This window comes from Lolium perenne, chromosome 7 (assembly GCF_019359855.2).
Source record: "Lolium perenne isolate Kyuss_39 chromosome 7, Kyuss_2.0, whole genome shotgun sequence".
Taxonomy (NCBI): Eukaryota; Viridiplantae; Streptophyta; class Magnoliopsida; order Poales; family Poaceae; genus Lolium; species Lolium perenne.
The window spans coordinates 69,159,384-69,172,804 of record NC_067250.2 but is presented as its reverse complement, the minus strand read 5'-3'; the positions used below and the strand labels follow the sequence as shown (position 1 = coordinate 69,172,804).

Below are 13,421 nucleotides of genomic sequence, written 5' to 3'. Positions count from 1 at the left end.
TCATCCATCGCATAAAGTGAGCAGCTCCTCGAGGTAGTCAGCTCCCAGGTCCTCCAACTCCAGCACGCCCGAAGACGAGGCAGCTTCTGCCGCCTGCAGCTTGTGTTTCCTCTCCGCCGACGCCGTGGCCGCGATGTCGTTGTTCTTGGGTTTTCTCCTCCTGATGCAGTGGCGCCGCTTGAGAGCCAGCGCAGGCGAGTCGACTTCTCCCGCAGTGGCGTCGGCGCAGCTGATCCCCATCCCTCTGAGAGACTCCTCCACGCGGTTTCGTGGGAAGTTGAGCACGGCGGCCGGGCCGCGCAGGGCGAAGGCAGCCTGGTCGTATGCGAGCGCGGCTGCCTGGGGCGTATCGAATGTGCCGAGCCACACCCGCGCGCCGTTGCGTGTGGAATCCCGGATCTCGGCCGCATACTTGCCCCACGGACGCTTTCGCACCCCAATCAACGATGACGGTTCGTAGGACCCGTCGCCGGCGCTGCTGCTCCCGTAATGTGCTGGCTCTACGGCGGGCGCCGAAGTGGCAGTAGGGTGGCGTGTCATGGCCGGATCGCCACCATAGTTCGGCTCCTCCCAGCTGGCGCTTGCTGCCTGTAGAGCGGAGGCTGAGTCGATGGAGGCCGCTTGCATGAGGGCGCTGAACTGGTTCATGTCGCACTCATTGTAGTTGATGGCGCCACCGAAATGAAGCTGTTGCTGGTGTGCAAAAGAAGCCATGGGGAAGGAGGAGGTTTGGTCATAGTGATCAGCATACGGCGAGTAGTCGGACTGGTCGTGGTAGGAAAGAGGGGGTGGTGCTGCTTCAGGGTAGACTTGGTTAAAATCATGGCCGTATTGCTGTTGTTGTGGCTGGTGTGTGTAGGTGAAGTCGTAGTTGTTGTAGTCGTAGTGAGGCTCCATGGAATAATACGAAATGTAGCAATGTACTACGTAGGTAGTAGCTCTAGCTAATCAGCTACACTGTGGTTTGTGTGTAGTATGATTCCTATTGTCGAGTAGTAGGAGGGTAGGCGACTGACGAAAACCGGCGCAACCCTCGCTTATTATATAGTGTTCTGTCGTGGGCCGGCGCGGCTCATGAGATTGACCAAGCTGAAAGTCACCGGCCGCAGGTTTGAGTAGTACTGAATTAGCTCTGTCAGCCTGTCCGTTTATTTTCTATATGCTTGACCACATACATGGCAAACCTCCAGCTAGGCAGCTATGCACACACGCACATACTGTATTTCTGGAGAAGGAAGGGACTACGTACGATCCTTTCATCTCCAAAAATAGGAAAGAAAAATTCATGGATAAACTAATATGGGTGTCTGCCGTAGGGCGGCTGGATACCACTGATTTATCAGTCGTCACCAGATTACTTCACCCTCTCTCCGTAGGGAAGATGGAACAAAAACCCACAGCCATTCTGCAACGTAGCCTATGAATGATCCATATATATACTTTTATCAAGCGCTAGACATGAAAGTGAGATCGATTTGTGTTTATGTGAGCTCGATTTGTGTTTACTGTTAACTGTACATGTGAGATCGATTTGTGTTTACTGTTAACTGTACGTGCAGTCGTAGACACAAATCGATCTGACTTTCATGTCTATCGCTTGATAAAACAAAGACGTACTGCATCTGCAAGCATGTGTAGAGACCTTCTTGAGCAGATGAGCAGCTTCGTTGATTCTTTCCCGTACCACGTACTGCGCATATCTTGAGCAGATCGGTCGGCGGCTAGTTAGGTTGCCACAAGATTGTTCGCCGATGGTGCCGAGAAAGCAACGGGTAGCCGCAAGTATACAGAGGAATGATCGATCGATCAGGAAGTTTATATACTCATGGGGATCTAGATTGCGGCACATGAACGATCTAATTGGCGGCTACACTACTAAAGTACACTCTATCTGGCTGTTTGTGATCAACGACCGTAGAGGTAGATATAAGACATTGATTAATAAGTAGCTAGCTAGCAAGAGGGTAGAGGAGGGCCTTTTAGCTTATAGGAGCATTTGCACCCATTCTGTAAAATAATAATAAAACAATTTAAAATGTAAAAAATTCTGACATAAAATTTATGGTGTAAATTGTGACATTTTATGTTCGTACACAAGTTTTCGTGAAAAAACAATATTTTATGTGGCGTGTACAAAAAAGACAAAAAATATCATGTACGTAGTCGTGTTGTAGCATTAAAATTTGTCTTTTTAAGGAGACACATAATTTTTTTTTCTAGAAACTTGTATACGAACATAAAATGTCTAGATGTATATGCAAAATTTTATTTCAAAATTTTTTGACACTTAAAAATGTATTTTCACACAACGGGTTCGTATGCTTCTATGAGCCAAGTGAATTTCCCCAAGAGTGTATCCAATTATTTTTACTACGTCCAGATGCCTGTCGGCGTTAGGATGGCGCGTGTTTCCCCTTTTTCAAAGAAAAGAAGATATTGTCGGGGTTTCATACTACACCGATCCTTAAGCCTCCGATCAGTATCTTCCTGCTGCGTGTTACAGATCCATAAACTGGCCGTTTGTGTCTCTAACTAAGCCGGTCCTTCTTATGGGCCAGTTAACCAAAATAGAGATTATTAGTTTTCTATGCATGTGCATTCCAGGAGAGACGGGCATACAATACATAAAAAAAAGATACAGCATCTGGCTGCTAGATTTGGGGAACGAGTACAACGAACCAAAACTAAACGACATATCATTGAGGAATGGTAAATCTGGGCAACAAACCACACAATCAAACATACAGTGCCATATCTAATTTTCATTGGGGAAATTAAGCAAAGAGATCCGGGAATTGTTCCTGCAAAGTAGATCAAAAGAAGAAAAAAAAACATAATTTTATGTGGAAAATCCAAGCATGAAATACCATGGAACACACGACGGCCTATCACTATAATTGGCAGAAGTATTACAATACACCATAGGAGAAACCCTTTAGGTGCTATCAATATGGTGAAACTCTCACAATCTATCCCATAACTATTTGGAACTATATATATAGAGGGGCGAACAATCGACACTGATTTGGTTGGCATGGGTGTATGCGCACTTTTTTTTAATACCATTTAAAAGTTTTGGAAAATTTTCAAATAATTTTTTCATGTACATATTATATTGATATTTACTCTTGCAAATTTTCAAGTGAAAATACGACCATATGTAGTCTACATGATAAAGAGAAAATTGAAATTTGTATTTCTTTGAATAGTGCAAATCGAATCAATACAGTGTCATTTGCATATTTATTATTTTTATGTAGGTCATATACAATCTTATTTTTTCCTGAGAATTGGCACGAGTAACTATCAAGATAATATGTACATGCAAAAAAATCAATTTTTTTGAAACCTTTAAATGCCATTTTTAAAGGTTTTGAATAAACGTGTATGCCTACACCCATGTGAACAACTCTCTTTCTTGCCGGACGGAAAATATAGTTGTAAATGTGCTATGTTTAGCATGGTTAGCATCTCGTAGTCCACCAGAACTCCTTCTGTAGTGTAAGTTGTACAATAGATATATAGGATTTGGGTCATATTCAACAATCTCCGTCTTGAGCCGAAACACCTTACAAGACTCATAGATATCATTCAACTCCTCTTAAAATCATCACAAGCAAACCTTGTGCCTTGAAACATCGATAGGATTTGTGAACTTCCTATGAAGTAGCATGGAGCAAATCAGTGATATGTTATTCAGAAAAGAACACAACTGTCAACAAAGCGGCCAAAACGAATATGGGTCTTCTATAAAACACAATAAAAATCCCACTCTATGCCACTTGTCGTGTCATGGATTCGGACAACGGGGAATGGGTATCCCCTTTGGTTCGGCGAGGGGCGCAGAGCACAACGAGCTATATCGACAGCTAAGACGGAGCTCATAATCACAAAGAGACACCGGTGTTTACCCAGAATCAGGCCACAGGATCCCAAACCCTACATTTTGGGGCTATCCTATATATGGTGGATCTTTTCCGGTACCGTGTTTGTTCCAAGGGGATGAGATACTGTTTCCTTCCCTATCCAGCCTCCCTCTGGTCCGGCATGGCCGTCCTTTTATAATAGCAAGGGGTAACCACAGGTGTTTGCTTAAGGTGTTGAGGTGTCCCTTGCATCGACTCAACGTGGCCACTACTAGGGAAACACCTATAGAGCCAGTGTTACCACCAGCTCACCAAAAAAATGCACGCCAATGGTATTTTCCTCCGACGCATGCCTATTGAGATGGGCCAGTGATAAGAAAATATGCCCTGCACGTCCAGAAAGTCGTTGGGGATAAGGCTCAACTAGGTCCAGATTGATGCAAAAATCCGAGCCAGCCTTACCACCGGCGCACCACTATAGTGGGACGCCGGTGGTATGTTGGTTACTACGTTGCACCACTTTGCGCCGGCGATAAAAACTTCAGATTTTCTCCCCCCCCCCCCTCGTCGACCGCCTTTTCAGATTTTTTTTTTAAAGAAAATGATAGAAATTTCAAAAAATAAAATCATTCGGTATGCTCATATCTTATGTCCACTAGTTTTAAGGAAAATTTACAAACATGAATTTCGATATATCATGCAAAATGGCGGCATGCTTCTGTAAAATGGATTTTCTGGTTGCATACGGACCTCCATTGAAAAAGTTTTTTATATCAAAATTTATCCATGGAAAATTTTACATCCGATTTCAGCAGCATATGGCCGTTTAGAGATTTTTTTAGTTTCCCCAAAATCAAAAAGGAAAACAAAGTTCGTCAGCTTTTAGATTTTGATGGAAAAAAATAAAAAAATAACCGCCGGCGCACATGCATAGTGGTGCGCTAGTGATAACCTAGCCTATATAAAGAAAACAACCCGACGACCTGTTCTTCTTACTCACTTTATCTCCTCCTCCTTCTCCTTCTCCTCCTCCTTCTCCTCTTTCCTTTTTTTGTTCCTCCTCCTCCTCTTTCCCTACCTCCGGCGACACTCCGGAAGCACCTCCTAAACCCGGCGAGCACCTCCTCAACCCGGTGACCTCCATTCGGCGAGTAAATCCCCAAGTAGTGGGCGGTGCTGAGTAGCTGTCTTGGCCAGCAGGCTGCGTGGCGCAACACTTTTCCTCAGGGGGAAAGGGTCCCCACCCGTTACTCGGATCCTCCACCTCTTGCAGAGCATCAGGTGGGAATCCTTTTCTCCCCAGTCCTCACTCTAGGGAAGGAGTGCCTCGAGTACAGTCAGGGGCATCCCTCGGCTCCTAAGAGATGAAGACACCCCCGGTTGACCCTTCTGGCTATGGAAGGGGTTGCTCCTCCTTGAACCATCATGACATCGAGGCCCCGCATATGGACCCCTTAACTCCTCTTGCCACCCTCCGATGGGCAGAGCCATACAAGGCTGCCATGGACCTGCTTCCACTCGGGTGTCTACATAGGGACCCTGTTTTCCCCGGAGACGACAGTAGCCCCCGACGCAGGTCCGACTCCCGGAGACAGGGGTCGGTGATGGGCCATCCAGTCAGAGTGGGGGGGGGGGACAGAGCGAGGTCAGCCCTGAGTTATCGTGGGCCCTCCTGTCTTCAGTGATCACTTTGGATTCTTTCCACCTCGGCTTTCAAGAAAGTGGGTGGCATGAAAGAAAGGGGAAGCATGTTTAAAATCTCCTTTTGGCAGCCTAGTCGTACCAGACGCGTTTGTTAGTATCTCCTCCTCTTGTGATGGTGAATGGCCCTCACAGCGTGTTCCAGTTCCGGTGGCTAATTTATTATGGCGTCTTCTTCCCACTCTTGGTGTCGTGTCCTTGGGCCTGACCAACCGCTTCCACCAATTCCCGAGGAAGGGCCGATGGAAGGACGGGATGAGGGTCATTGTAAGAGGGCGACTCATAGGAATAGGGAAGGCAAGTTGTTGGCGAAGGGCTCTCCGCCAGCGACCATCCCTACGGAGGGATGGCCTCATCTTGTTGGCTTCAAGTTCTTCGTAGTGCTTGTCCGCGTTCATGAGAGGACGCTCGAGCTCCCGCTTTTTGTGGAGGAAGCGTTCAGTGACAATCCAGCGGCCCCGTTGCAGTGAGGGACACCGTTTGCTGCCTTGAGGAGTGGTCGGTGAATTTCTTCATTGATGTTGCGGTGATGGCAACAACTCTGTGTGTACCAACTCGTTGGGACTCCAAGTGCAGAGTGTTGTAGCAAGCTTGTTTTCCCCACAAGGGTGACTCGAGTGTTTATATAAAAATCTCAGGGAATTGGTAAGGGGTTGATTCTTCTTCTCTTCTTATAGCAACCTATAAAGCAAAGTTTTTGTCTTGTGTCCCCAACTCCACCGTGTGGTTGTCAAGCACAAGGTATCAGATTAGTAATATGAAATATAAATATAAATAAAGTAAAGCAAAGCAAGTAAACTAGGCAAGCAAGATAAAGGCAATGAAAGGATGGTTGTTCTTGGGTTTTGTGTGTTTGCAAGTGAAGAAAGTATTTTCGTATTTTAAGAAAATAAATAGCAGAAAATCTAAAGTCTGATAGTTGTGTTGGAAAGGTGTTTCTTATGGTTTAAAATGGACCGGGGTTCATGGGTTCACATGTCTCTCTTTTTTGGTTGTAGTGGACACAAACAATTCATCGAAGACATAATATTGGTGGAACTTTAACATGTGTTTGATAAGCATTTATATGGGTATCATGTCCTAACATAGAGATGATGCAACACATCTCTCTTATACTCCTCAAGAAAGGGAAAACTCCAACAAATCCTGAATTAAGAATCAACAGATTATAGCCTTAAGGAATTTGACATAATATTTGAATCCCAAATATGCTATCTTGACCAAACAAGATTATCCAGCTGCCACAAGATAATTATATCACATGAATTCACTTTATTCCTAGTGAGGTAGCAAAAGAAAGGTAAATACTATAGTAGATCTTGAATTTCCTGTCACTATTGAATCACTACCACCATGATACTCCATCTAATACACACTTCTTCCCACACATGCTCTTGCATACAAGTTGGATCAGAACCGCTACTTAAGAACGGGGTACATGATATGCATCTATAAATATATCTTACAAATAATAGATTCCAATCTCATATATCAAATCATAGAATAAATATCCACCACATAGGAATTACATATATGACCATAATCATGTTGGGAAGCTCATATCACTACAAGAAAAGTTCAAATAGACAACGTCCCAAAATCGTCCACTAAGGGCCATTTTTCGTCGCCTATGGGCCTAACCCGACGATATGGGTTCTGTGGTCCAAACTGCGTCAGGCAAAGTCCTACCACATTTTTGTCGGTCCGTCGCGTTCGGGCGCCCTTCCGCCACAGAAAATCGGACCGTTGCAGATGTGTTTTCGGGAGCCCGTTGACTGCTGACGTCATGCAAACTGACACGTGGCAGACGCCGTTAACTGGCAGTTAACGGCGTTAACCGGCAGAAACCCCGTGGTAGATGGTAGGCCCACACGACGCCTGCCACGCCTTAAGCGGGCCGGCCCATTTAGTTTCCGGGCCGGGCCAGCTGACTTAGTTTGACCGGTCAACTATATAACTGGGCTGGTCCATTAGGCACGTGGGCCAGGCATAACCTCTAATGTTGACTGGTCAAAATTAAAATGGGCCGGCCCACTAAGCCCGTGGGCCGGGATGAATGCCCTCGTTTGACCGGTCAACACGCAAACGGGCCGGCCCACTAGACATGTGGGACCCACTTTCCTGTTATCGGGCTGGCCCATTTAATATGTGGGGACCACCACGAAGCAATTGGGCCGGCCCAAGAAGGTATTGGGCCGACCCATTTAGCATGTGGGTCCCACATTTGTGCTATCGGGCTAGGCCATTTAGTATGTGGGGTCCACCATAGATCAAGTGGGCTGGCCCAACAAGCTAGTGGGCTGGCCCAAAAACACAGGTGGGTCCCACTTTTCTGTTATTGGGCCGTGATACGTCTCCAACGTATCTATAATTTCTGATGTTTCATGCTTGTTTTATGACAATACCTACATGTTTTGCTCGCACTTTATAATGTTTTTATGCGTTTTCCGGAACTAACCTATTAACAAGATGCCGAAGTGCTAGTTCCTGTTTTCTGCTGTTTTTGGTTCCAGAAAGGCTGTTCGGGCAATATTATCGGAATTCGACGAAACGAAGACCAAACATCATAATTCACCGAGACGGACCAGGACACCGAAGGAGAGTCGGAGGGGAGGCCTGGGGCCCCCAGACCATAGGCCGGTGCGGCCTGGAAGGGGGCGCGCCGCCCTATGGGGTGGGACCCCCAAGCACCCCCTTGCGCCGCCTCTTCGCCTATAAGATCCCTCGTGACCTAAAACCTCGACACGGATTGACGAAACTCCAGAAAGACTCCAGGGACACCGCCGCCATCGTGAAACTCCAATTCGGGGGACAGAAGTCTCTGTTCCGGCACCCTGCCGGGATGGGGAATTGCCCCCGGAGTCATCTCCATCGACACCACCGCCATCTACATCGCCGTTGCTGTCTCCATTGATGAGGAGGGAGTAGTTCTCCCCCGAGGCTGAGGGCTCTACCGGTAGCTATGTGGTTCATCTCTCTATCCCATGTACTTCAATACAATGATCTCATGAGCTGCCTTACATGATTGAGATCCATATGATGAGCTTTGTAATCTAGATGTCATATGCTATTCAAGTGCTTAATTATGTGAACTTTGGGGTTACTGTGACCTCAGTGTAATGGTGACAGTGTGTGCGCCATGTGTAACTCCCTTATGAATTGTGGTGTGTTAGTACCTCCTATGAATGCTCACGGTGACGGTGTGGGGTGTTTATTAGTACTTGGGAATACGCCTTTGAGGTGTGCTTTTGCACACTTGCCCAATTAATTTGAGTTCTCTATCTAATAAGAGAGTAGTATGATGAAGTGCTTATATTTATATTCAATTATGATTGCAATGTTGAGAATGTCCACTAGTGAAAGTATGATCCGTAGGCCTTTTTTCCAAATACCAAATCACCGTTTATTTATTGTTCTACTGCATGTTTACTTGCTGCCATATTTATTTCAGATTGTTATTACCACTCATATTCATCCATATCACTTGCATTTTACTATCTCTTCGCCGAACTAGTGCACCTATACATCTGACAAGTGTATTAGGTGTGTTGGGGACACAAGAGACTTCTTGTATCGTAATTGCAGGGTTGCTTGAGAGAGATATCTTTGACCTCTACCTCCCTGAGTTCGATAAACCTTGGGTGATTCACTTAAGGGAAACTTGCTGCTGTTCTACAAACCTCTGCTCTTGGAGGCCCAGCACTGTCTACAGGAATAGAAGCGTGCGTAGACATCAAGCTATTTTCTGGCGCCATTGCCGGGGAGGTAAGGTAAAAGGTATTCACATCCTCCGACTACTAAGCTATTTCCTAGCACTGTTGCCGATGTGTGAGTGCTCGAAGCTATTTCCTTTAGATCCTGCAATTGCATCTTTTTGTTTCTTGTTTTTATTTTTCACTAGTTAGGCTTAATGGAAAACAACAGTGAGCTTTTTAATCTATTTCCTGAGTTAAGACATGAATTGTGTGATGCGAAAATTAAAAAACCTATGGAACCTTATTTGCATGCTAGTAGCAATGTTATTAGTATGAATGCAATTACTGCTAATGCTATGGAGAAGTCTAAGCTTGGGGAAGCTAGTTTTTATGATCTTTTTAGCTTCCCATCTTTAGGGGAGAAAATTTGCTCTGATAATACTTTATCTCCCATATGCGATAACTCTAATGATGCTTGTGATATTTTAAATCCACCTACTGAAAGTATTCCTTTCAAGATACCCATGAAAATTATTGAACGTGTTATGGATAACCGCTATGAAGGAGATGGAACTGTCCATCCTGGAGATCATTTACTGTTTTTGCATGAATTATGCGGGTTATTCAAGTGTGCAGGTATCTCTATGGATGAAGTGAGGAAGAAACTATTCTCTATGTCGCTGTCCGGTAAAGCGGCGCATTGGTATAAATTGCTGAAGAATAAGCATTCTCTTGGTTGGGAGGAAATTGTACCTCTCTTTTATTCTAAATTTTATCCTCCTCATGAAGTGCATGTTGATAGGAATTACGTTTATAACTTTTATCCTCGTGATGGAGAGAGTATTTCCCAAGCATGGGGGAGATTGAAGTCACTAATGCTCAAATGTCCCATTCATGAGCTCCCCCGTAATGTTATTATTAACAATTTTTATGCTAGGCTTTCAGGACACCACAAGAACTATCTAGATGCCTGTTTGGAGGGATCTTTCACAAGCAAGGAGGTTGAAGCTAGATGGGATCTTCTTGAAAGAATTCAGGAGAACGCTGGAGATTGGGAGAACGACAAAGGTAAAGAATCAAGTATAAACTATGAATATGAATGCATTAAGTCTTTCATTGAAACTGTTGATTTTCAAGAGCTTAGTGCTAAATATGGTCTTGATCCTCAAATTATGGTCGATTACTATAAAGCCTTTGCTTCTCATATTAATGTTCCTAAAGAAAATTGGTACATGTATCATGAACCTTTCAAAGACACTTGCATAGAAAATGAAATTGTTATTAATGATTGCAATAAACATGCCCAAACTTCTGAAAATGCTATTTCTTATAAGCATGTTAATTTTTTTGGAATGCATAGACCCTGTGGAATTAATCAGGTCGAAGATGAATATTGTATCCATCATATGAATGAAAAAACTAGAAAGTGGTCTAGGGCTCTAGATGATCTTGGTGAAAAAGTTTGTGCCCTCTATCCTTTTATTTGTGAACTTTGCCATAGATTGGGTCATTTTAATTTTCAATGCTCCTGCAATGATAATTCGAACCCCATGAGTGCTGCAAATTTGTATTGTGATGATGAAATTACTCCTAATCAGCATGATGAACTTACTTTATTTTTGTGGTGTGAAGAGTTATCAAGAAAAATCTCTTTGTTACATATGAGTGATCTTGATATTGATGATGTCCTGCATGGGTGTTTTTCTTATTGCATTGATAATTGCCATACAAATACTTACATACAAAATATTTTAGAAGACGACACTTTGCCAAAATATGATAGGACCTCTGTGTGTTTTGAACTTATTAATGAAAAGGAGGAATCCTCCCAAGTTTCTTCTATTGTTTCTGGAAATAAATCAGGTTATGTGGAGAAGCCTCCCATCAAGACTCTCCCCGCTAAAGAAGGGAACGAGGAGAAGGAAAATAACAAGAAGAGGGGGAAAAAAAGAAAGAGGTAACGGCATATCCCCGCGTGTATGAGATAACAATAGGTAACCGTAAGTATGTTGCTCCTAATGATTATTATGATAATGAATCTGAGTACAATGATCTTCCTATGCCCTTTACCAACATTAGTGATCATGATTTAGAAGAGCACACTACTTTTGATATTGAAAATCTCTGGGAAACTAATTCTGAAAATGATGATGTTAATAATTGCCATAGTATTAGTATTATCCATGCTTCTTCCCATAATGATATAGAAAGCTCTAAGCTTGGGGATGAGGTGTTTGAAAATCCTTTTGCTACTGATGATTATATGCTTGATACATCTCCTTCTAGTAACAATGATAGTAAAGTTACAGATGAACATACTGTGGAAGATAACTATTCTATTTCTTATGATGACACTATGCCTCCAATCTTTGACAATTATTATAAAGAATGCTATGACAAAGGTTATAATTATCCTTATGAAAGTTGTCATAGTTATGATGGGATTGCCAAAAACAATTCCCTTAGTATGCAACTTGTTTACCATGTTCAAATTCTTGATAATGATCCTGCTCCAATTACTATTAATGAGAAGAATTCTTCTTATGCCAAAATTAATGATACTTTTATGCATATGAACCATGATAAGAATGTTTTAAGTGATGGTTATATTGTGGATTTCATCAATGATGCTACTGAAAGTTATTATGAGAGAGAGAAACATGGTTATATGCATCTTAATAATATTAAGTTTCCCCTCTTTATGTTGAGAATCTTGAAGTTACTCGTGTTTTATCTTCCTATGCTTGTCACTTTGCTCCTCATGAATTTATTTGTGTACAAGATTCCTTGTCATAGGAAGTGGGTTAGGCTTAAATTTGTTTCACACTTGCTTTTTGATGCTCTCTTTTGCTTCAACTCTTATTTCTTGCGAGTGCATCATTAGAATTGCTGAGCCCATCTTAATGGCTATAAACAAAGCACTTCTTGGGAGATAACCCATGTTTTTATTTTGCTACTGTTTTGTTGTGTCTTGGAAGTTGTTACTACTGTAGAAACCTCTCCTTATCTTTACTTTATTGCATTATTGTGCCAAGTAAAGTCTTTGATAGTAAGGTTGATACTAGATTTGGATTACTGCGCAGAAACAGATTTCTTACTGTCACGAAATTGAGCCGCCCCCTCTGTAGGTAACTCAGAAAAATCTGCCAATTTACGTGCGTGATCCTCAGATATGTACGCAACTTTTATTCAATTTGAGCATTTTCACCTGAGTAAGTTAAGTGCCCCAGAAAAATTCGTCTTTACGGACTGTTCTGTTTTGACAGATTCTGCCTTTTATTTCGCATTGCCTGTTTTGCTATGTTAGATGGATTTCTTTGTTCCATTAACTTTCAGTAGCTTTGTGCAATGTCCAGAAGTGTTAAGAATGATTATGTCACCTCTGAATATGTGAATTTTTGATTATTCACTAACCCTCTAATGAGTTTGTTTTGAGTTTGGTGTGGAGGAAGTTTTCAAGGATCAAGAGAGGAGGATGATAAAATATGATCAAGAAGAGTGAAAAGTCTAAGCTTGGGGATGCCCCCGTGGTTCATCCCTGCATATTTCAAGAAGACTCAAGCGTCTAAGCTCGGGGATGCCCAAAGCGTCCCCTTCTTCATCAACAACTTATCAGGTCACTTCTATTGAAACTATATTTTTATTCGGTCACATCTTATGTGCTTTACTTGAAGCGTCTGTATGTTTTTATTTTTGTTTGTGTTTGAATAAAATCGGATCCTAGCATTCTTTGTGTGGGAGAGAGACAAGCTCCGCTGTTTCATATGAACACTGGTGTTCTTAGCTTTACTTTTTAATGTTCATGGCGAAGGTTGAAACTACTTCGTTCATTGTTATTTGGTTGGAAACAGAAAATGCTTCATGTGGTAATTGGTATATTGTATTGAATAATTTGATACTTGGCAATTGTTGTGCTCAAATAGATCATGTTTAAGCTCTTGCATCATGTACTTTGCACCTATTAATGAAGAACTACCATAGAGCTTGTTGACATTTGGTTTGCATGATTGGTCTCTTTAAAGTCTAGATATTTTCTGGTGAGGTGTTTGAACAACAAGGAAGACAGTGTAGAGTCTTATAATACTTGCAATATGTTCTTATGTAAGTTTTGCTGTACCGGTTCATACTTGTGTTTGCTTCAAACAACCTTGCTAGCCAA

At 42.7% G+C, this 13,421-nt stretch overlaps 1 protein-coding gene across 1 annotated transcript; it reads right to left on the bottom strand.

The window, feature by feature from the left end:
• On the bottom strand, window positions 1-897 carry LOC127315941 (uncharacterized). Its single transcript, XM_051346377.1, has one exon. The coding sequence runs from the start codon at window positions 895-897 to the stop codon at window positions 1-3; it is 897 nt and encodes a 298-aa protein (XP_051202337.1).
• Between the last annotated feature and the right edge of the window lie 12,524 nt (window positions 898-13,421).